This window comes from Plecotus auritus (assembly GCF_963455305.1).
Source record: "Plecotus auritus genome assembly, chromosome: 1".
Taxonomy (NCBI): Eukaryota; Metazoa; Chordata; class Mammalia; order Chiroptera; family Vespertilionidae; genus Plecotus; species Plecotus auritus.
In genome coordinates, this window is record NC_137770.1 from 55632381 (window position 1) to 55657968 (window position 25588).

General features: G+C 46.9%; 1 protein-coding gene across 4 annotated transcripts in view; it reads right to left on the reverse strand.

Annotated features, from left to right (window-relative positions):
- Nucleotides 1–20853: 20853 nt before the first annotated feature.
- Nucleotides 20854–25588, reverse strand: part of FAM81A (family with sequence similarity 81 member A) — a 69004-nt gene continuing 64269 nt past the window's right edge. For all 4 annotated transcript variants that reach the window (XM_080671444.1, XM_080671442.1, XM_080671441.1 and 1 more), the window contains exon 9: nt 20854–23622. In XM_080671444.1, coding sequence (XP_080527570.1) covers nt 23498–23622 — 125 coding nt within the window. In that variant the 3' untranslated portion in view covers nt 20854–23497. The remainder of the gene's footprint in view (nt 23623–25588) is intronic.

Below are 25588 nucleotides of genomic sequence, written 5' to 3' on the forward strand. Positions count from 1 at the left end.
GGTGTGACTGCTGCAGTCACGACACTGGGTGGTATCAGACCTGACAACTTATTTGCTTCCCTGGTTTAAGATTTTCCAGGATTAGACCTTGAGCAAGTGCTTAAGATAAGACATTGTTTACTTAACAGAAACCAGATGAGACTTTCCTGCCTGGCCCCTGGATGGTCTGAGGGCACCTCCCACACCACTTTACACAGGTGGTCTGCTTACTGTCCCTGTCCCTCCTAATGCATTCTTGGTTATGACAGAAATTATAAGGAACCAGGAGTCCAAAGACCTGGGCTGTAGCTCCTTCACCAATAGCAAAACATGGGGCCAGTAACTTCCTCTCTGAACCATCTATAAAATGACACTAACTCAGCCTATCTCCCAAGATTTTCATGCCTTGTTTAGACCAGTGGTCGGCAAACTCATTAGTCAACAGAGCCAAATATCAACAGTACAACGATTGAAATTTCTTTTGAGAGCCAAATTTTTTAAACTTAAACTTCTTCTAATGCCACTTCTTCAAAATAGACTTGCCCAGGCCATGGTATTTTGTGGAAGAGCCACACTCAAGGGGCCAAAGAGCCGCATGTGGCTCGCGAGCTGCGGTTTGCCGACCACTGGTTTAGACTATTATACAGCCATGCCTTGGAATTATATGCAGATATGAAAAGGACTGGGGATAGGGTCTCTGCATGAAGGGGAAAGAGCACCAACATGGATTAGTAAGTGTGAAAACACCGGGCACAGAACAGAATGTACTGAGTGATCTCGTCTGAGTGGGCCTAGAACTTACAGGTTTTAGGTGCTAGATGATTCATCCCTGGGCTCTTGAGAAACCTAAACGGTCTCAGAGTGAGATAAGCATGAGATGAGCAAGGAGTCCTCTAGCTTTCGTTTTTGTACCATTTGGTTTATCTTGTGTGTATTCCTTTTCTTAAAACATAATTTAAATAAAAATGGATAATGCTGTCTACCTCACGGACAGATTGAAAAGACTAAGTGAAGCATTCTGCATAAGAAGCATCTCTGTAAAGGGTAATACAGTTCACCAATATTACTTCATCTTCCTAAACAGAATCAAATATCTATTTATTGAACTCTGTTCTAAAACAGCTACGAATCACCCAGTTGAAAACTTGCATCTTTAATATTCTTAATGGTTTGAAACACGAGACCAGTGATCATCTGAGGATGCTGTGCAGGCCCCCGAGAGCTTTGCCCACCCCTCCACGTCACTGGTGTGAGGCCATGCCACCATCTAACTGTGCTCCCTGCTCCTTTCTGGCCTTGTCCCTGGAAGTTCTCTACACAGTAGTTACAGGGAACAGGTGAAAATATAAGCCAGATTATGTCACTGCTCATGACCTTCCAATGGCTCTCAACTCAGCCAAAGTGAAATTCCTTATAAGGCCCTAGCTAATCTTTGCCCCTGCCAATCCTCAACCACTCCTCCTTCCCCCTCTCCGTGGCTCCTGCCATGGGTCTCTTGGCTGTTCCTGGCACACCAGCTCCTTCTTCCTCAGGGCCTCTGTACTCCCCCATGTTCATTACTCAAATGTCACCTACTCAGAAGAACCTTCTCTGATCATCTTTTCCCCCCTTTCCTGAGGATATGTTTTTATTGATTTGAGAGAGAGAAAAACATCAATATGAGAGAAACATCAATTGGTTGCCTCCCATACGTGTCCCAACCAGAGACGGAACCCTCAACCTAGATATGTACCCTGACCTGGAATCGAACCCACAACCTTTTGGTGTACTGGACAATGCTCCAAACTATAGCGTCATCCAGCCAGGGCTGATCACCTACGTTCAAATTATAGCCCTCGACACATATGCTCGCCCTGTGCCCTTTTCCTGGTTTATTTACCTCCATAGCACTTATCACCACGTTTTTTCTCATTGATTCTGTTTGTTGCCCGTCTTCCCCACTGTCAAGTTTGCTCATGAGAGTGGGGAGAGTTGGTTTTGTTGATTACTGCATCCCCAGTCCCTAGGATGGAGCATGATAGCAGGCGCTTGACCCATATGGTTTTGACTGAATTTCATAGGGAGATGGACTAACAAGTTGAATTAGTTTACTTAGCTACCTGGCAAAAGAAAAGACAAGAAAAACTTGAGTAGATAGGTGGACCACCCACCTTTTGGGGGTGCGGTGTTAAAATGGGAGGGATGTGTGTGTGTGTATGATGAAAGCAGGAAAGAAACCAGAGCAAAGAGACCATTTTTCTTAAACTGACAAGAGTTACACGTAGACATGAGTCATGCAGCTGCCAATTGTCATAAAGGGCTTCCAGCTGCCAGGCAATGTTCACGCTAAAGCCTTCCGGAGCACAGGGGGAACATTCTTGCAACAAGGGAACACAGAATCAATACAGCGATTAGAATAAATACAGATATTAATGGTGATAAAGCAGGCAGATTAAATATTTACTTCGTGCTTGGGATAAACAAATTAGCCGATCCTGGAGCCTGGGGAGCACGGGGCATTTCCTGGGCAGATGGAGTCAGATCAGAGGAACGATTTCCTCCTCCCATAATCCCGTGACCCCACTGGGGCTGAAACCCTGGTGGTGGGGCTGCTGTCAGTTTTCCAGTTGTGCTTCCCCAACTTGTATGTCTCAGGCATGTGGCTGACTCTATCACAAATCTGAAGTCCTTGAGAATGAATCATGGGAGGGCTTATAAGAACAAACAATGAGTGACTGTCCTACTCAGCAGTCTTCTGGGTGGATTCCCATTCTTGTCTGTGCATCATCAGGAAACCAGAGGGGCCAGAACCTATTCGTGAGAAAGGCCTATGTAGACACTCCCGGTCCACCCAATGAGAGGTACTCTTATTTCCTTCAACACACCTATCCATAGCTCCGATGGCTAGCCAGGCCACTGGAGCATGTTCTTTGAATTGCCTGAGGTCTGATCTTCCACAATTAGAGGGGGTATCTAATTCTTGAAGAAGAGCAATGTCATTCTGCTTTGGGGAAAGCTCTGCTCCTCTCTCACCAACTATTTCCACCTTCCTCTTCAGCCTTGTCCCTCTCCTTTCCTTCTGTCTGTCCCTCTTAGATCCCCCTTCTATTTCTCTCACCATTTCCAGCGACTATCACAGTGCATGACACCTTTGAGTTAAAGGGTGTTATTGTGGGGGAGAGGGGGGCAGAACACACTATTTCTTCTGGATGTTTTTCATTCCTGGAAGTCTGGGCAAGTTAGTATCTGGTTCACTTATTTCCTTACACCCATGCTTATCCTTAAAAAATGATTTAATTAAAATATATGATGAAATGAAAATTTAGGAATCAGAAAGATAAGGCAAAGGGACAAGACATAAAATGGAATTAGGAACGGAACACGGCTAATATAAAATGCATGCCAGCAAGTCTTATGCCTTTAATTACAAAGGGCTACAAATTCAATTCTAAATTTTCTAGCTGGGAAAAGTACATCAGTAACATGAATCCTAGGGTCTATCTGATTCAAAAATAAATAAAATGGTTTGAGAAACACACACCTGACCCAATACCAACAGGACAGAGAAGTTTCTTCAAACTTGACAGTGGGGAAGACGGGCAACAATGATGACTCAACAATGTCTTTAGAATGGGCAAAGTGACAGTGTCATAGATGTAGTTCTTAGACAACCCCTCAAGGAAAATCTTGGGCATCTCTGCGTAGCGCCACTTAGTGAAAGCAATTCTAGGGAGGTCCAGGCCACAGACATCTGCTGGTCTGCCACACCCAGTCCCAAACTGCGGCCCACAGATGGTCTTGCATAGGTGGGACTGTCTTGTGATTGTCACTGCTGTTGTTTTAAAGTTAATGTCTCTAGCCAAAACCGGTTTGGCTCAGTGGATAGAGCGTCAGCCTGCGGACTGAAGGGTCCCGGGTTCGATTCCGGTCAAGGGCATGTACCTTGGTTGCGGGCACATCCCCAGTGGGAGGTGTGCAGGAGGCAGCTAATCGATGTTTCTCTCTCATTGATGTTTCTAGCTCTCTGTCCCTCTCCCTTCCTCTCTGTAAAAAAAATAAATAAAAATAAAATATATTATAGAAAAAAAAAAGTGAGGCACCTATGGCACCTATGTGGCTATCAGGAGGAGTAGCAAATGCAAAGTCCCTGAGGTAGGAAGGGGCTTGCGCTGTTGGAGGAACAGCCCACAAGCTACTGCGATCAGATCAAACAGCCAGGGTGAGCCAATAAACCATTAAAGGAAAGAAGAAATACTAGAAGGGCAGGGAAGGTAGCAAAAGACCTAGTAGATCATTGTAGGCACTCAGGGAAGCCATTGGAGGGTTTTGAGTGGGGAATTGACGTCATCTGATTTAGGATTAGAAGGACTGCTCTGATTGAGGAATGCAGTAGGAGATCAGCTGACAGATTATTCCAATCATCCCGATTTAGAAAAATGGAGTGATTGTATATTCTTCAAGTTCCCCATAGGTATGGTTTCTTGCAGACTTTCAGTGGTGTCCCTGGCAAGAAGCAGGCATGTAGCCCATTCGAGGGAGGGCTATCGGTTTTAACTGTCAGCAGAGTTGAGAGCATGAACCAAAGAGCGAGACTAAGACCAGCACCTGAGGAGACAGCCCCTCCTCCCCTTTGCAGAGGTGGCTGAGAGAGTCCTCAGACGTCCATCTTCTTCCGCTTTAAGGCACAGGCGGCTCTCACCCCCGGAGCAGGGCTGTACCTGCGGCCTGGAAAACAGTCAAGCAGCAGGAACAACAGGACTTTCATCTCAGCCACTAAAGGAAAGGGGGCCCATGGAACGCTTTGTTTTGAGAAAGTCCCTTTGTGAGGCCTTTAAGTCAAACCAATGGCAAAACAAACAGAAAGGTAACTGAAATCAAAGACTGGCTTCCTGGGATTATAATAATCAGCTGAAAAGTAATTAAAAGCCAGGGGACCCTGATCCTGGCTGATGGCCTTGTTCTAGAGAACAATAGCCCTTTCTTCTGGTCTGAAGGTCAGTGTTTCCATCAGTCCTAGCAGTTAAGGCACCTGAGCAGGAAGTGCTCTCCACAGGTGGCCCAAGCCTCTGTGACAGCAGCCACCGTGGAGTGGGAGAGGGCCTTGGGCACCCCACCTCTGCAGCTCACTGAGTGGTAACCTAGAGCAAGTCATGCCTCCTCTGTGAGCCAGTTTCTCATCTGGAGCTGAGAGTTTTGTGAGGGTTAAATGGGATTATAAACATAAGAACACAGCACAGTTCATAATAGGGACTTGTTCCATTCATATTGCTTCCCTCTGCCTTCCCCCTGCCCCCATACAGGCTGACCAAGCAAGGCCTGTGATGGAGAGTCTGGGCCAGACCTCAAGCAAGTCCCCCTCCATTGCTCCAGCACATCTGACTGCTTTTCCATCCCCCTGGCCTTTCCCGGGTGCAGGCGAAGGAAGTCTGAAGCTCCCTGTCCGCGAGGAAGGCCCGTGAAACCTACCCTGAGACTTGAGCAGTTTGTTCCTAAGGAAAGCCAGCAAGTCCCTGGCACATTCTTCCCGCTCTCTCAGACCCCACACCCTCCATGCACTGCCCTTGCCCGTGCACACCCGCCCTGGGGAAGGCTCCATGAGGGAAGCAGGAAAAGTTCCAGAGAGGCCCCGTGAGCTCCCGTGAGGACTCAGGCTCCTGCAAACTTGGTGCATATTTCCCTGAATTTCTCTTTCTACCAAATAAAGACAATGCAAGGTTGCTAAAAAGGACTTCATGTTTCAAGGCAGACAGAAAAGAGGACGCTCCTTTGTGGAAGAGAAGAATTTTTCTGGGTTTTATTATTTTTTAAATATATTTTATTGATTTTTTTTTACAGAGAGGAAAGGAGAGGGATAGAGAGTTAGAAACATCAATCAGCTGCCTCCTGCACACTCCCCACTGGGTATGTGCCCACAACCAAGGTACATGCCCTTGACTGGAATCGAACCTGGGACCCTTGAGTCCGCAGGCCGGCACTCTATCCACTGAGCCAAACTGGGCTTTTTCTGGGTTTTAATGTGTAAGCAAACTCTGTTCAGGTAGAAAGAACATGACCTGCCTAGGATCTCCTTCTAGTCTAGGAGAACCAGGGATTAGGCCACAGAGGATCCAACCTTCTGTGTCCAGGTGTCTTTGCCGGCTCCCCAGCCTCTGTCCCAGCCACGGCCTGGGACTGTGGAAGCTGCAAAGAGGCTGGGAGCCAAGTGGCAGACACAAGAGATACACAGAGGCAAAGAGGGGGACTGAGTCGTGCAAAAGATGAAGCCCGAGAAGGTAGATGTCAAAAGTCACGCTGCCAACATCTGGAGCCACTGGAGTCCCAGACTCTCCATCACAGCCCTTCCCTGGGAGAGGATGCTCAGCTTCTTCTCGTCCACAGGCACGTGTCCTCACGATGACTCACAGCGCTCAAAATAACTTACCTCCAGTCCTTCCACCCAAGGAAGCCACGGTGCTACTGCTCCCTGCCCTTCCTAGAGTTTCTTCCGTCTAACGGCACTAGGCCACCCGAATCCCAGCCCCTCTTCTCTGGCCAGATTTGGGGACTTCCAGATTTCCTCTCGCACATCCTCGTGTAAGATACCTGTCTCCCTTTGTGGGCACCTTTCCATGGGAGGTTGGTTTTTATCGGCCTCAAGCCAAGACACTCCACTCATCCTATTTCCAACCCAAGTTTCCACACATCTCACCTCAGTTCCATAGGCATGGACTGTTCCCAGGTGATGGGACAATCTTGCCACTTCAACCGTATAGACTCAGAATTTCAGAGTAGCCAGGTAGCTTAAAACTCATCGCATCCTTACAATGCTTAAATCCCTTCTGCCCTGATTAGTGGGGCGTGTCCTCCTTGATGAGATAAGAACTGTCATCCTCACAGCCCCAGGGAACCAGCCACCCCTGCTGGACAGATAGCCCTCCTGACCTCCTAGTGCACACAAAATCCCCTTCCTCCTTGCAGGCCAACGCACTGACTTCCCTTCTTTTGTTTTTTCTTTTCTTCTGGCTAAACATCTTCTATTCCTTCTGTGCCTGCCCAGACGCTTCTGTTCTGCATTTCCTCACCAGCCCAACTGCTCTTCTTTAAATATGCTCTGGGCTCACCATAAGGGCTTCTCTCACCTTAATGCGCATAAAAATTACCTGGGCTCTTCTATCGCCATTCCCTATGGGTTCCAGGTCTAGGTGGGGACAGGGACTCGGAGTTTCCCACAAGCTCCAGGCCACTGGTCACCACTTTGAGTACTAGGACTTCCACTCAGGGTGTCCTTTCTATTCGGAATCACCTGGATTTTGTTAGAAAGTGACTCTGGGGCCCCATCCAAATCTCCTGAATCAGAATCTGTAGTTTAAGGAGATCCACAGGTGCATACATAGCATGCCCTTTAAAATGTGAGAAAACAGAGGTTGACAACCACGGCTGCTTATTAGAATCACCTGGGAAAGTGGACAACAATCCCATGGCCCAGACCCATTACATCAGAGGGTGGGATGCAGGCATCAGTGGTTTTAAAGCTCCCCGGTGATTCCAATGTGCAGGGCTGGGAACTCGGCCACAAGCATCTTAACGTGCATGCCCTACCTCTGAGGCCACAGCCCAGGAAGGGCAGGACATGCCGAGTTACCTTGAACTTCTCAGGTCACAGCTTGAGGTCCCATTAGCTCCCAGCAGCCATCCACAATGCCGACTTTTGAGGCAGTATAGAGCTGTGGTTAGGAGCTCTCTCCCAAAGTCAGGTAGACCTAGATTTGCATCCTGATTCCAGCATTTATTGGCTGCATGACCTCAGAAAATTTACCTAATTTCCCTGTGTTCATTCCCTCGTGTGTAAAATACAACCAAGATAGTGCCTACCTCTTACAGTCACATTGAGGGTTGAATTGAATGAGAAAAGCAGATACAGTTCTTTGCACCAGCCCCGCAGAAATGCTTAATATTGACTGGTTGCTGTTAGGAACGTTGATGCTAAAATTCCTGGATGTTTTGCAAGTGCTCATACAATTAAGTCATTGTGTCAGTTGAGGCTTCCCTTTGCAAGCAACTCCTGTTTAACCAATTCTTACTAACCTATGCAGAAAAGAAGTGTATTAGAAGACTGTGCCCAAAACTTAGCGCAGGAATGGGGCCAGCTCCAGTGATCTCAGTCAGCTGGAAACTTTCGAGTGCTATCCTGGGAGTGCACTCCTAATAGCTTCCACTTAGCTTAGCATTCAAATTTCCAAGCAGAGTCTGACATTGCTCAGCTACGGCCGTGGTCAGCAAACTGCGGCTCGCGAGTCACATACAGCTCTTTGGCCCCTTGAGTGTGGCTCTTCCACAAAATACCACATGCAGGTGCGCACATACAGTGCGAATGAAACTTCGTGGCCCATGTGCAGAAGTCGGTTTTCAGCTCTCAAAAGAAATTTCAATCATTGTACTGTTGATATTTGGCTCTGTTGACTAATGAGTTTGCTGACCACTGAGCTAGGGTCATTCACCCCCTTTGTGGAGTGGGAAGGGGTCTCAGGAATAATGCTCCCAACAGGACCACTGGAAGGAAGCTAGTTCTCCAGAGAAACCAGAGGCTGTCACCTAGAAAAAGGTGGAGGCTGACCAGGCAAAAGGCGATGTCTACCTCCACCTAATTGTATTTGAACTCAAAGGCACACACACACAAACACAAACACACACACACACACACACAGAAAAGGCAGGAGCATGCGTTTATTCTTACTAATTTTTTAATGGAGGTTGTTATTTTTTCGAGTGTTATTTTTTAAAATATGTTTTTATTGATTTTTAGAGAGAGAGGAAGGGAAAGGGATAAAGAGCTAGAAACATCAATCACTGCCTCCTGCACACCCTAGTGGGGATCGAGCCAACAACCCTGGCACATGCCCTAACTGGGAATCAAACTTGCAACCTCTTGGTTCATGAGTCAACGCTCAATCCTGAGCCACATTGGCCAGCCTCAAGTGTTTCTTTTAATGACAGCTTTGAGATATAATGCACATACCAATAAAATTCACCTTTTTAAAATAATTCAGTGGGTTTTAACATATTTACTGAATATCACTATCATCTAATACTAGGACATTTTAAAATATATATTTTTTTATTGATTTCAGAGAGAAAAGGAAAGGGAGAGAGAGAAACATCAATGATGAGAGAGAATCATTGATTGGCTGCCTCCTGCATGCCCCCTACTGGGGATCGAGCCCGCAACTCATGCATGTGTCCTCAACGGGAATCGAACCTGGGACTCTTCAGTCTGTGAGCCAATGCTCTATCCACTGAGCCAAACCGGCTAGGGCTGTTATAGCACTTGCTTCATAGAATTCAGGTACTAATGATTGACAAGACAAAGGGACAAAGAATGTAGTACTCACACATTTGGACCCTGCTCTTATCTTTACAATTCTTTCAGTTCATGGTCAACTGCAAATATCAGACCACATCTGTAGGGAGCCGGCACGGCCATGGCATACTCAGCCCCAGGGCGCCTTATGTGCCGCACCAGCTCAGCCAGGTTCAGTGAACCCGAGTGGGGGTGATGAAGGATTAGAAAAGATAGACAAGAGAATGAAAGCTGGGACTCGGTGGGACGCTGCTTCCCTGATGGGGAGCCAGCAGCACCATGGACTACAAGCCGTGTCTTTATTTTATAACCACACTAGTGGCCCGGTGCACGAAATTCGTGCACATTAAAAGGGGACCCAGAGTCAAGTCCCCGCCCACCCACATGCGCCTCAAAATCGTGTGAGACCCAGATCCAGCCACCCCCCACATTGGGCTAAATCCAGACCCAGCCAGTCCCATCCTTGTCAAGCCCCGCTGAGCAGGGGGTGCAGCCTCAGGCCCCCATCAAGCCCCACTGGCAGAGGGGCGCAGCCTCAGGTCCCCTGTCAAGCCCCGCTGGGGAGGGGGCATAGCCTGAGTTCCCCCGACCCAGCACTGGGGGTGCACCTTGAGGTCCCCCATCAAGCCCCGCTGGGTGGGGAGCATGGCCTGAGGTCCCCTGTCAAGCCCCACCTGGTGGGGAGCGCGGCCTGAGGTCCCCTGGCCCAGTGCTGGGGTGGGTGTTGCGGCCTGAGGTCCCCCAGCATGGTGCCAGGGTGGGGGGCACGGCCTGAAGTCCTCAGTCAAGCCCCACCTGGTGGGGGGCACAGCCTGAGGTCCCCCGGCCTGGTGCTGGGGCGGGGGGATCAGCCTGAGGTCCCCTAGCCCAGCACCAGGACGGGAAGCGCACCTTGAGGTCCCCCATCAAGCTCCGCTGGGTGGGGAGGCGTGGCCTCGGGTCCTCTGGCCAGGGCGGGGGTCACAGCCTGAGGTCCCCCAGACTGGCGCCAGGGCAGAGGGCAAGGCCTGAGGTCCCCTGTCAAGCCCCACGGGGGCGGGGGAGGGCGTAGCCTCAGGTCCCTGCTGATTGCTCATTAAGACTCCTTAAGGGAACTTGGCCTCAGCTGTGGGTGCAGCCATCTTTGTGACGGAGTGATGGTCAATTAGCATATTCCCTCTTTATTAGATAGGATGCCACGAGGCAAAGTAAGGGTGTGGTCAAGATGTTTACAACATTCTCGTGGGTTTCAATCCTACTTAATTACATGCACCTGATCAAGCTTTGTTTACTTACAGCCTATAGGCATGTGGGGCCACGTGTTCGGACCATAGGTTCAAGCTTACAACTATAGCTGTTGGCTATAATTGTGCTGGGAGAACTCTGCCCTCCAAGCTGGGACTTGCACGTGGCCACGAGAGGACTGTGCCCTCTCATCAGTCCAAGGCTTGAACCTGTCCAAAACACTGTAGCCTCGCCCCACACACACCCATGGAGCAGAAACCATGTCTGGTTTCTCAAAAATACCCAACACCTCCCTTCTGTTTGGTTGGTTTATTCCTTCCTAGGTTCATTCTTCCCACTGACGTACAATGCTCAGGAAAGTGAGAAGACCCATCCTGACTCCAGTCTGGTGTTTGCTCCTTAAGTAGCCTGGGTTCCCAAATATATAGTCTCCAGCACCCTGTAGTGTGGCCATGGTCTGACTGAGCATCCAGAAGGAGGCCTATTAACCAGGGTGGATTTCTCTCCTGTTTTTAGCTCCTTCATCCAGAGCAGGGATTTTCAAGATGTGGTCCACAGACTGCCTGAGCCAGATTCACCCTGGGGAGGGGGGTGGGTGGGAAGTGGGTGGTGGTTAAAACCCCAGAACTACTAAAGCAGAATCTCCGGAGGGTGGATCCTGAAAAGCCTACATTTGGAACAAGCTCCTTAAGGATTCTTACATGCACTCAAGTATGAGAAACAGACATCTAGAGGTATTAATGTTTTGGGTAAAAGTGATTTGTGAATGGCAAAGTGCTATACATGTATCAGGTCATCATTATTTAAGAAAGTTGAAAGTTGGGGTGAGGTGGGGTGTAGGATTTTCTTCATTGTTTCTGAACAAATCTAGCTTATTGCTCCATCTAGGGATAGACTTGATAGTCCCATAGTTTCTATAGTTTAGAAAAAGACAAAATGAGGTTAAGCTGAAATGATTTCTTCTTGCTGAATCTTACGAAGCCAGAGAAATCTACATTGCCTAGCTCTCAGAACACTTGTTTAAGAGAGGTCTTCAATAAAATTTATTTCTCACACTGTCCAGAAATAACATGTAAATGAGACAATGTGCATAAAAGCACCTTGCATGGATAGTCCCAATATTTTTAGTCCCCTTCCTTTTGGAATTTCCCCCAAACACAGGTCCTTTAGAAAGATTCGTTTTTTAAAATGCATTAACTAAACAACAGCTAATTCATTTTACTGTTCATTAACCCAGGCCGCCACCCATCTGGAATGACGGATTGGAGCTTCTCATTAGTATGTGGCAGGAAGCTGCCCTACCAGGAGCTATTCTCCACGGGTCCACGTAGGGAAACCAGAAACTTGAGTTCATCTGCAAGTCTCTCCATGATGAACATCTCACTTCTGTTAGCTTTGAAATATTTGGGGAACTGGGTACTATCCATGCACGTTTATGTAACGAGATAGTGTTACTGAAATATGCTAATTTACTCGAGCTGTTTGCATTTCCTTGCCCTCCCCTCCACCTGCCCTTTCTGCAGAAGCATCCATTTGTCCCAGAGAGAACACGGAGGGTGACAGCAGGAATGCAAAGAGTTCACATTCAGTTTTGAAACTCAGAAGAGATCACTTGAAAGCACAGGAAGACACATTTTAAAAGCCAGGTTTTGTCCTGAGAGACCAAATTTTCTAAATTCCTTCAACTCCTAGTACCGGCAAGGGCCATGGACTCCAGGCCAAGTCCTAAAGCAAACCTGCCTCCCTGGTGCTGAGAACACCCCTTCCACACCAGGGGCCAAGGCTCCCCACCCCAGGAATGAGGAGGGTGTGACTGCGGGGAAGGCCATTCCAGAGAAGGAGCCCAGGTCTCTCTTTCACCCCAGGGGAGTGTGAGGAGGAGAGAGGAAAGCTGACAGGCAGGTCCTCCCTTTCCTTCCTCTTGGGATGAAAACTGGTGAAAATGCACAGGACGGTTTGAGGAAGCTGAGGACATAGTGGGCAGAGGGAGAGGGCTGCTGTCTTCCTTATGAAACTTAGCATGTGGGCCTGCCCAGCATGCTCTGGGCAGCGGCACAGCTCTGTCAGACATGTGAGTTCCTGGCCAGGTTGGAGAGCCTGGGGCCGGTGCACCCGCAGGGGCCTGGGGTGAGGACAGGGGACTGCTCTGTCCTGGACTTCTGGGCCGATACAGAGATGCCCACCCTCTGCCCCTGCTTTACTTTCCTTGAAAGCCCTGACCATCAACTAACATCGTGGTATTTACTTGCTTGTTTCTTTTCTGTCATGCTAGAATTTAAACTCCATAAAGGCAGACTTTTTTTTTTAGACTTTAAAAAATATATATATTTTGATTGATTTCAGAGAGGAAGGAAGAGGGAGAGAGCGATAGAAACATCAATGATGAGAGAGAACCATAGATTGGCTGCCTCTTGCACACTCTCTACTGGAAATTGAGCCTGCATCCCGGCCATGTGCCCTTGACCGAAATCAAACCCGGGACCCTTCAGTCCGCAGGCCAACGCTCTATCCACTCAGCCAAACTGGCTAGAACAAGGCAGACATTTTGGTCTGTTTTGTTCACTGCCACATCCCAGCCAGTGCAAGGGTTGGGGCTAACTCAGTATTATGGTTACAACTTGTCTATGGTACTCACCTGCAAAGCCCCCCTCGAACTTCTCTGGGACTCCGTTTCCTGTTCTAGAAAAATGATAAAGTTGGGTTCAGTGATCTCCAAGGGACCTTCCATTCCTGGGTTCTGGGAAACAGATTCCCTAGGACAGTGGTCGGCAAACTGCGGCTCGCGAGCCTCATGCGGCTCTTTGGCCCCTTGAGTTTTTAGCAAAGGCCAGCTTAGGAGTACCCTAATTAAGTTAATAACAATGTACCTACCTATATAGTTTAAGTTTAAAAAATTTGACTCTCAAATTTCAATCGTTGTACTGTTGATATTTGGCTCTGTTGACTGAGTTTGCCCACCTCTGCCCTAGGAGTTTGGATTCCCTCCACGTGGGGGCAGCAAGGGACAATGAATGGCAGAGGGCTGGCAGGTAGCACGCAGCTCACACTTCCGTGTTGACAAGTGAGGGGACCTTGCCAAGGTCTTCACTGCCTCCATTCCCCCCTCCCCCCACCGCCCTCCCTCCAGTCTCAGAGAGGAGTCTGAGCTCTGCTTTCTGTGTGTGCCAGCCCAGTTCCAAGCACTAAGTCACAAGTTTGAAAATTAAACAAGGCATGGCAACTGGGGCTAAAAACAGACCAGAGACCAAAGCAATCAGACATGCCTGAGATAGGCTAATTACTACAATAGCTGAGCACTGAATTTAGTTCCAAATTCCTGGACATTGAGCAGGGCCAGCATCAGGGTGAGGTGAGTGAGGCATTGCTCAAATATGAATGTAAGATGGGGAACAGCCCCGATCCTGTCATCAAGGTAAAATAATATTTTACTGCAATATTTCCCAAAATCCAAATTAATAACAATATATATATATATATATATATATATATATATGATGAATGAAATGTCAAAAATTTGAATGAAATTACATTAAAAATTATATATAGGGACACATATTTTTTGTTTGTTTGTTTCAGTATTAATATGGCTACGCACAGCACATTTGGGTCTGGTCTTATTTAGGGTTTGGTATTTTGTTCATCGTGTTTTATTGCTTCTTAAAAATTGCATTATTGCATTCAAATATTATTTATCTTAATTACAGAGATTTCAGTTTTCCAAGGTGAGTGTCTCCCTTCACCCCATCCTAGTCCCAGGCCTGCCAGGTCCCTCTCACCAGGGAACATCAGATTCACTCAAGAGTCCCCTGGCCAACCCCTTGCCAGGCAGCCAACAGCCCTGAATGTCCTCATGCGAACCTGACAGACACACAGCACATGGGCAGCCCCCCTCCCCAACTTTGGCTGACACACTTCTCCCTCGTCGGGTACCCGCCTCCCCAGCCTTCTCAACCTAGTGCTCCAGGCAGCAGTATCTTCTGATCAGAGCTGGCAGATGAGACAAAATCTTATAAACAAAGACCTGGGAAATCATCTCGAATAGGAACAACTGGCATAACGTTGTAGAGATGAGGCTGAGGAAAGTTACAGGCCCAAAGCTCAGTCTAGGCCGACAGATGGAAGCACAGAGCGGTGGACAGAGCTGGAAGGGTGAGGACACTGCTGCTCCTGGCCAACAGGACTTCCTGCGATCACAGAAAAGCTCTACGTTTGCCCATATGTAGCCACCAACACATGGGGCTCTTGGGCACTTGAAATGTGCCTGAGGAACTGAATTTTTAAATTTATTTAATTCAGGTTAATGTATATTTAAATTTAAATGGCCACCTGTGAGTACTGGCCACTGTATGACAGTGCAGCTCTAGGTCAGCGGTTCTCGGATTTAACTTGCATTAGAATCATGTGCAGGGTGTGCTAAAGCAGAATGCTGAGCTCACCTCAGCTTCTGGCTCAGTGGGTCTGGGCTGGGACCCGAGGATCCACATTTCTAACAACTTCCCAGGTGAGGCTGCTGCTGCTGGGGACACTGAGAGCCATTGATCCAGACGGTGTCCTGATTCCGAACAGCTGTGGGATATTGAACACATCACTGTCTCGGGCGTTGGCTGCTGGAAGCAAAGCAGCAGCCTGGGCTTTGGAGACAGATATGGATTCAATCCCTGCTCCTCCATTGCTTAGCGACATGACCATCCATAATCTGCTCCATCACAAAATGGAAATAATAGTACATACTAAGCAGGGTAATTACGAAGGTAAAATGTGATAAAGTATACAATTGCCATTCTCAATGTGTTGGTCATTATTTATTCATGCAACAAAATTTAATGAGGACCTACTATGTGCCATACATGATATGGCTTCAACAATAACTTACATTGCAGCAGTTGCCTCCCCAGAGGACACTGGGCAATGTCTGGAGACATCTATGGTTGCTACGGCTCAGGGGTGGTCCTCACATTGAGTGGGTGGAGCCAGGGATGCTACTCAGCACCCACAGTGTCCAGGATGGCCCCCACAGAGAATGACCCGACCCCAATGTCAGCAGTGCCAAGGCAGCGAGAACCTGTGTTACAGTAACTGTCCCCTCTGGATGCTGGTGTCATTACCTTGTCCTTGGCCCCCCCGGATCTTTCTTATTTCCTTTTTAATCCCTCTGCAGTGGGTCCTTAAGGGGTTTGTTTGGCTTGGCTTTAGTGATCCAGTCATAACATTTCCTCAGCCTTCCCTGTGCAGGCGCTGTGCCCGGGCAGTCACGGCAGGTGAACCAGGTAGGTGAAATCTGACTTCTGGACTTCTCTCTGCCTCTCCCTCACCACCGTTTATGACTCTTAGGACCCCCGGTTTTCTTGAGATAGAATTCTTCCTCCTCCTCTTATGAAAACCTTGAGAGAGAAATCTGCACACACCCATGTGATCTTGCCAAGCCAGGGAGATTTTCAGTTGCCCCTACTCAAGCTCTTCACCCCACTGCTGCCTTCTCATCTTGCCTTCACCTGCACCCCTGCCACCCCACACCACCCAGCACCCCCTCAGTATACATTTTAAGATCATTTCCTGCTCCTCAGAAAATATGTATATTAAATGAGATTATCCTATCTAATAAAAGAGTAATATGCAAATTGACCATCACTCCAACACACAAGATGGCTGCCCCCATGTGGTCAAAGATGGCTGCCCCCATGAGGACACAAGATGGTCGCCACAAGAAGGCCAGCAGGGGAGGGCAGTTGGGAGGGACCAGGCCTGCAAGGGAGGGCAGTTGTGGGCGATCAGGCCAGGAGGGGAGAGCAGTTGGGGGAGGGGGGCAGGCCTGCAAGGGAGAGCAGTTGGGGGGGACCAGGCCTGCAGGGGAGGGCAGTTAGAGGTGACCATGCCTTCAGGGGAGGGCAGTTAGGGGTGACCAGGCCAGCAGGGGAGGGAAGTTAGGGGCAATCAGGCTGGCAGGGGAGTGGTTAGGGGGTGATCAGGCTGGCAGGCAGAAGCGGTTAGGGGCAATCAGGAAGGCAGGCAAGCGAGCAGTTGGGAGCCAGCAGTCCTGGATTGTGAGAGGAATGTCTAAACGGGCAGTCGGACATCCCTCGAGGGGTCCCAGATTGGAGAGGGTACAGGCTGGGCTGAGGGACACTCCCCTCCCCCGTGCATGAATTTCGTGCACCGGGCCTCTAGTGTGTATATATATATAACTACAACCATACCCGTTAAACACTAACTCCTGTACTCCCCCTACTCCCTATACTCCCCCTACCCCCTGTCCTCCCCCTACCCCTTTCTCCCCCTCCCCCAGCCCCAGGCAGCTATCATGCTCCTCTCTGTCTCTGTGGATTTGATTATTCTCGGTACCTCATGCAAGTGGAATCATACAGTATTTGTCCTTTGGTGATCGGCTTATTTCACTTAGCATAATGTTCATGCTATAGCATGTGTCAGAGCTTCCTTCGTTTTTATGGCCAAAGAGTATTCCACTGTTGGCATGTGCCACATTTCTTATCTGTGCTTCCACCAATGGACATTGACAGGCTTCCACCTTTGGCAGTTGTAATGAACACGGGTATACGACTGTGTGCGTCAGTTCGTTTCAGGCTACTGGACTGAGGGTCTCATACATACATACACACACTAATGACCTGGTGCACGGATTCATGCACATTGAAAGGAAATTAATTAGAAGGTGGCCGGCAGGGCGGGGCTGGTTGAAAGGGGTTGGACCCACTCTGGAGCCAACCTCCAGCAATCCCTCACCGGCCAGCCACACCTGGGGTGGCACTGTGGTTCAAAGGGTGTCTGCGGAGTGAGCAGGGTCCCTCCAGCAGGTGGGGTCCCTTGGCCTGGCCTGTGGTGATCTGACCAAAATCGGCTCTCCAACATCCCCCGAGGGGTCCTGGAGTGCGAGAGGGAATTCTGCAATGTTGCTGTTGTACAGGGTGTGGATCACAAACACAAGTTTGCTGTAAACCAGATTTGGGGCTGACAGTGCCCCAGCAATAATATAACCTACAGCCAAAGGTAGAATCATGTGGCCCCTCGAGGAATCAGGCTCCCTCCTCTCTGGTTTCGGGGTGTGTCATCCAAGAACCGCTGCTGCCAAGTCACTACAGCTCGGCAGCTCCTGCTTTGAGCGTCTGCCCCCTGGTGGTCATTGCACATCATAGCTACCAGTTGGATGGACACTTAGCATATTAGCCTTTTATATATATATATAGGCTAGAGGCCCGGTGCACGAATTCGTGCATGGGTGGGGTCCCTCAGCCTGGCCAGCAATCGGGGCTGACCAGGGCCATCTTGCCCAGTCCCGACTGGGGCCGATTGGGGCCGGCCGGCCGGGGGGGAGGGACCGCGGGAGGTTGGCCAGCTATGGGAGGTTGGCTGTAGGAGTGCACTAACCATCAGGGGGTAGCTCCTGCATTGAGCATCTGCCCTCTGGTGGTCAGTGCACATCATAGCTGCCAGCCGGTTGTCCAGTAGTAATGGTTGCTTAGGCTTTTATATATATATATATAGACTAGAGGCCTGGTGCACAAATTTTTGCATGGGTGGGGTCCCTCAGCCTGGCCTGTGATTGAGGCCTATGAGGGGGCTGGCCAGCCAGGGGGAGGGACCCTGGGAGGTTGGTTGGCCTGCTGGGGAGAGGAGCTGTAGGAGGTTGGCTGGCTGGGGGGGGTGGGAGGCGCCATGGGAGGTTGGCCGACCTGGTGGGGCTGGCTGGGGGGAGGGGCCATGAGAGATTGGCTGTGGGAGTCCACTGACCACAAGGGGGGAGCTCCTGCATTGTGTGTCTTCCCCCTGGTGGTCAGTGCACATCATAGCGACGGGTTGACTGGTTGTTCCAGTCCGGTCATAATGGTCGCTTAAGCTTTTATATATAGAGATGTGTGAACATGTAATTTGTAACATAACAAAAAATAAGCATTTCCACAAAAGAATTCTGTCAAGATTCCCCAGGGCCAGTGTATTGGTTATCTACTGCTGCACATAACAAACCAATCCAAAATGCAGTGATTTGAAACCACACATATCCATGATCTCAGTTTCTGTGGATCAGGTGTGGGCGTGCCTGAGCTGGTGTCTCTGACTCTCTCGTGAAGTTACAGTGAAGCGCCAGGCTGCAGTCTCCTACAAAAGCTTGACTTTGTGGTCGGGGAATCCACTTCTTTTGTTCCTTTTTTGTGTGTGTGGTAAGATATACATAAAATCTACCATCGTAACCATTTCTAAGTGTACACTTCAGTGGCATTACGTACATTCCCCTTGTTGTGCAACCACCACCAGAAAGCTTTCATCTTCCCAGCTGCAACCATACCCGTTAAACACTAATTCCTGTCCTCCCCGTCCCCCCTATCCTCCCCCTACCCCCTATCCTCCCCCTACCCCTTCCTCCCCCTCCCCCAGCCCCAGGCAGCTATCATGCTCCTCTCTGTCTCTGTGGATTTGATTATTCTCGGTACCTCACGCAAGTGGAATCATACAGTATTTGTCCTTTGGTGATCGGCTTATTTCACTTAGCATAATGTTCATGCTATAGCATGTGTCAGAGCTTCCTTCGTTTTTATGGCCGAAGAGTATTCCACTGTAGGCATGTGCCACATTTCTTATCTGTGCTTCCACCAATGGACATTGACAGGCTTCCACCTTTGGCAGTTGTAATGAACACGGGTATACGACTGTGTGCGTCAGTTCGTTTCAGGCTACTGGACTGAGGGTCTCAATTCCTTTCCACACCACATGGTCCCTCCATAACACTGCTTTCATGGCAGCTTGCCTCCCCAGCACGACAGAGAGAGAGAGAGCGCGCGCGCGCAAGACCTAGAAGGAAGCCACAGTCCTTTTATACATAATCTCAGAAGTGACAAGCCATTACTCCTGTCATTCTGTTAATGAGAAGCTTATTATTAAACCCAGCCCACACTCCAGGGAGGGGAGTGCACAGTGGGGTGAATACCAGGAGATGGGGAGGGTTGGGAAACACTGTTAAGACTGCCTATCATAACCAGGTAAGTGCATATCTATCAACTGAATCTAAAAATCAAAGTAAATGAACAAGGAGTCTAATGATCAAATTACACTGATGAATAAAATAGAACCAGAGGCATAGAAACATGGAACAGACTGATAAATATCAGAGGGAAGGGGGTGGAGATGGGGGGGTGGGAAGAGATTAACCAAAGAACTTATAAGCACACTAGAGGCCCAGTGCATGAATTCATGCATGGGTGGGGTCCAGCCAGCCTGCCCTGATGGTTGCCCATCAGGCTGGGCCAGCAGGGGAGAGGGGGCCTGATCAGGGCCCAGATCAGGCTGGTTGGCTGCCACAGTGTGCGTCATAGCCACCGGTCATTCTGGTCGTTCCACCATTCTGTTTGCTGGGCTTTTATATATATAGATATGTATTACCTATGGACACAGACAATAGGGTGGTGAAGGCCTAGGGCAGGGCAGGAACTGGATAGAGGGGGACAATGGGGGGAGAAAATGGGGCATCTGTAATACTCTCAACAATAAAGATTTAAAGAAAAAAAAAAAACAAAGGGATTCAGATGGTGGAACGGTAAGGTCATACAGATAGAGTCAGTGGCCTGGCATGTCAGTTATGTGGGAAGCAAGGATGCATCTTAGAGGTAGAGTATGTCCTGGTTAAGAGCCCAGGCTTGGGAAGCAGGCTGCCTGGTTGAATCCTGGCTCCCACTTACTAGCTGCAGGATTCAGGACAAGTTGCTTAACCTTTAGGTGACCCAGTTTTCTCATCTGTAAAATGGGGATTGAATAGGACCCATCTCACTGTTATTATCACAAAGTGAGTTAACGCACACCAAGGTGCAGCATGAGCACACAGCTCGCACAGGGACCTGTCGGCTGGCCTTATTCCAGAGGCGCGGCGCCTGCAAGACCCACAGATGGAGCAGCTCCTGTGACTTTCCAGCTCCCAACAGGTCTGCCAGGACTCACAGCGCTTTATATCCACCACCACATGGTTTTCACAGAAAGGAAGGAGGAGCACTTCCTTTTTTTTAAAAAAAAAAAAATGTTTTTTATTGATTTTTAGAGAGCAAGGATGGGAAAGGGATTAGAGGGATAGAAACCTCAATGAGAGAGGAACATCATAGACCAGCTGCCTCCTGCATGCCCCTTACTGGGGATCGAGCCCACAACCTGGGAATGTGCCCTGACCAGCAAAAGAACCTGCGACCTCTTGGTTTCTGGGTCAATGCTCAATCACTGAGCCACACCAACCAGGCTAGAAGGAACACTTCTATGGCATTTTGACCGAATTAAATGTTTAACTCCCACTGAAAGACTTAAAAATCATACACCACATTTATTTGGATTTTTTTATTGCAAATTCCTGGTAAAGGAAAGAACACATAAGCTGATTCTCATTTAAACTTTGGTGATAAGAGTAGGCTCACAACCTCCCCAGCGCACAAGTCACTGGGGGCCTTTGATACAGACTGATGCCCATGCCCACCTCCCAGAGGCTCTGACGTCATGGGTCCGGGGCAGCCCAGCCATCAGTAGCTTTGCGGACTCCCCAGGTGATCGCAACATGCAGCCACGGACAAGAACCACTGCCAGAGCTCAGGACACGTAACGGCAGCATCAGAAGCACCTGAGCAACTCAGAGGACGGCCAAGCATCACCCGCTCACCGCTCCCTTCTCCCTGCCTCCAGCTGGAATCCTGTGCCCCTCTCCCCAGGGGTCACTGGGCTGATCTTCCTTTTCAGAGACCCCAGAGGAGACAGATGAGGAGGGGCTGTGACTCTCTGTGCTGTGGCTTGGGCTTAAGACTCAGAGAACTGAAATAAACAGGGTTACTCTGCCACAAAAAGAAATCTGCTTTCTGATTGCAAAAGAGCATTAAATGTTTTCATTGTTACATGGAAATGGTCTGCCTATACTGAGAGGCAGAAATTCGTGACAAAATAAGGAAATATGTGTTGGATGACATATTCCTTATATGACTTCTCTGGTCCGAAATAAAAATTTTTTTTTTGTCAAGCCATTGAGGGTAGAATATTATATACTTTAGCAGCATATTTTATATGAATAAACAGTAATAGATGTTTCATTTATAATTTATCCTAAAAATTGAAAACACTTTGATTTTCCTGAGTCCTTGGCAAAAAAAAAAAAAAAAAAAGGTTTAAAGGTTTTTACCATTTTTAGAAGTATTCCTGTTTCCTTTCTCCTGGGCACCCTCACAGTTTAGAACGGTGTGTGTCTTATGACCAATTTTTACATCCACAGGTGAACAGACAGCACTGAGCCAATATTCAACAACTGAGCCAATATGGCGACTGAAAAGAAATACCCATTGTCTATAAAGTTGCTCAAACTTAAAGTTTCTTGACAGTGTTATAAATGCAATATCAATTTGATTCTCTGTTCATACAAAAGTATGAATTTCTATTTCATTAATAATATTGATTGGTTAATGTCTTGACAGTGATTAAATTTAGAATTTAAAAAATACATAGGATCCCATTTTTACATCATAATTCTGATATATTATCATGCCTTCTACTTTGTCTGCAAAACTTTTGTGGGGTACAGTGCATTGACATGATGAAACCAAGGCACAGAATACAGTAAGTGTTTATAAACAGAAGCACTTTGTGCCCATTTTAGAAACAGTTAGAGAGTAGATCATAAAGCCTGAAAAATGCTCACATCCTATTATAATTAATGAACAATTAATTGTGCAATAAACAGACTATTAACCACCATTTCATTATTAAATATATGGCTATCACTATACAGACTGTGGATAATTGAAAAACATTTTTCAATATTAAAACCTGGTATAACTGTGTGGTCAACGTAGATATTGTGTCTTGCATTATCTACATAATTGTCTCAAGTTTCCATTTTAATTTGCAATCTATATGGCAGTTATCAATTTTTAAACTGTTCTCATTATATAAGTGGTGTTTTTTTCCCCCAAATGTTAAGTCCCTTCCCCCTACAAAAGACAGAAGATTTACAAGAAGTGTGGTGAAGGCTTGAGCGGGGGTGTGGGATGGAGGGGATCAACTATGGGGTTGGGGAAGGGGATATCTGTAATACTTTCAACAATAAGGATAAATTTTTAAAAAAGAAATGCATAGACAATAATAAAATCCAAATATGGACTCCAAGGTTAAATTCTAATCTATGTCACAGAAATGTGTTGCTCCTCACCCTAGGGTGAGGAGCAACACATTTCTGTGACAATTCATTAGTTTTTAATTTAAAAAAAATCACCATGACATTTTCAAAATAGCAAGGTCTTAGCCAGAGCATCAAGAATTGAAGGAAAATTAAGTCTTTTCATTCATAAAATGAAGGGGATAAGCCTTTCCAAATCAGGGAGGGAGGGAAGGATATCCCATTGAATTTAGAGAAGTGGAATAAAGTGGTTAAAATTATATTTAATACTAGAGGCCCAGTGCATGAAATTTGTGCATGGGGGGGAGGGGGTCCCCTCAGCCCAGCATGCACCCTCTCCAATCTGGGACATCCCTCTCACAATCTGGGACTGCTGGCTCCTAACTGCTCACCTGCCTGCCTGCCTGCCTGCCTGATCACCCCTAACTGCCCCCCCTGCCAGCCTGGTCACCCCTAAATGCCCCCCATCAGCCTGGTCGCCCCTTACTGCCCCCCCGCCCCTGCTGGCCTGGTCACCCCACACAGGCTACTGTTCAGTTGTTTGGTTTTCCCTCACTAACACCCCTGCCAGTCTGGTCGCCCCACGCAGCCTGCTGTTCTGTCATTACTGTGACAGAGTTCTGGACAATTTGCATATTCCTCTATTATTAGTATAGATTTTTAAAGATAGAGTGTTTTCAAGACTCAAGGTAAACATTTAGACCCATGAAAACACATTTCTTGGCACATGCACGCCATGAATAGAACAATCCCAAATGCCACAACACCCTGGCTACGGAGGTCTTGAGCTCCCAGACCCACTGGCAAAACCACCTTTGAGGTCCTTGTCCCAACTCCCTTCACATGGGAGCTTCCGGCTTCTGCATCTGTTGGATTTGTTTCTGTAGCTGGTCTTTGTCCAGTTTCATCTTGGCTTCAAGAACTTGCCTGAGGGATCCTATGCTTTCATAGATGGCTGTAAACCCTTTAAGAGGTAAATTCACAAGAGTTAATATTAAAAAACAATGCTGTATTAAATTCTACAGCATACTAGTATAGTCATAGTTGATTTGGGCAAAAATTATCAGTAGATGATAAAACTACTGGAGTAAAACTTTGATGGGAAACAGGATAGTTACATAGTTTCACAGTATCTCCCTACAGATTACTTTTTAAAAAAATACTTTTATTGATTTTAGAGCGGGAGAAATAGAAACATCAATGATGAGAGAGAATCACTGATTGGCTGCCTCTTGCACACCCCACACCAGGGATCGAGCCCGCAACAAGATCATGTGACCTGACTGGAATCAAATCATATCCTCCTGGTTCATAGGTCGACACTCAACTACTGAGCCACACCAGCCAGGCCAAATTATTTTTTAATTATCAAGGGGAAAGGAATTATTAAAATGGAGAAATCTGGCAGCTAGACTTTAACCAAGTGATCAAAGCTAACTGCACCGATACTGGGAGAAACCAACATCATGTACCCCCTGATAAGATACCCTGGGAAGAACACATCCCTTATGTGACATTTCTGTCCAAAACCTACAACCTGAATATAATTGAGAGGAAGAAAACAGACCCAAACTGTGGGACATTCCACAAAATATTAGCCTGTGCTCTTTAATGATGTCAGCATCACTAAGGAACTGATCCATAACAAATGAGAGTAAATAAAGAAGAATGATAATTAAATGTGATTCTGAATTAGAACCAAGACCAGGGAAGGTATGCTATAAAGCCAACAATGGTTAAAGTTGAAAATTGAATATTAAAACATATTTCATCAATATTATGTTGTACTATAGTTATTTAAGAGAATGTCTTTGTTCTTATAGTATATAGCTTCCTATCTAATAAAAGAGCAGTATTCAAATTAACCATAACTCTGCTACACCCACAAGCCATGCCCACCAGCCAATCAGAAGCGAGTATGCAAATTAACCCAACCAAGACGGCTGTAGCCACGGAGAGAGCAGGGCCTAAACGGGCAGTCGGACATCCCTCGAGGGGTCCCAGATTGGAGAGGGTGCAGGCTGGGCTGAGGGACACACATCCCCGTGCACGAATTTCATGCACCGGGCCTCTAGTAACATAATAAAGAAATAACAAAACATCATAACTTCTGCAATGTACTCCCAAATAATTTAGAAAAATTTATATTAATACACACACACACACACACACAGAAAGAGATTAAGCAAATTTCGAAAATATTAACAATTGGTTAATCCAGATGAAAGGTATATAGAGGTTTTTTAACTGTTCTTACATTTGAAAATTTGAAATTAGTTCAAAACAAAAAGATAGAAAATGAAAACTTTTCCAGTTGAAAGAGCATTTCATATTATTATGTATTCCTATTGGTTTTTAAAATAAATGTTTTAAAGGTCTTGTCTTCATTACTAAATTTAGAATTTTCTCTCAGAAAATTTTCTTTATATAGCAATTCATGAAAGACAGGTAAAAATATTACATATTAAAAATTCTGTTCTTATTGAATGGAGAGAATATATTACAAATTAAAAGAGTAGGTTATAAATCAGCATGCATAGCATGAGCTTTCATATGAAACAGTACATTTATGTATAACTATATGTATAGAAAGATATTCATAAAATGACCTCTGTGTAAAAGAAGGTACAAGTATTTTTTAAAATGTTTTGTGCTTTATGATTTTCCATTAAGAAATGTATTGACTTTGTAAGAAAACATTTAAATATTTTTAATCTTAAAAAGGTTCATATGCATTTCTTACTAGGTACTAAATATTAAAAACCTCAATGGTATGTTGATTAAATCATAATAAATTTACTCAGGAAATGATGCAAAGTTAAACACAGGTGAAATAGTCAAATACCATATTCTAATAGTCCAAAAGACCAAGAAAGAAACTTCATGTTTATAAGTTCCTCAGCTCATAAATTTAATTGTGGCTTCTACTT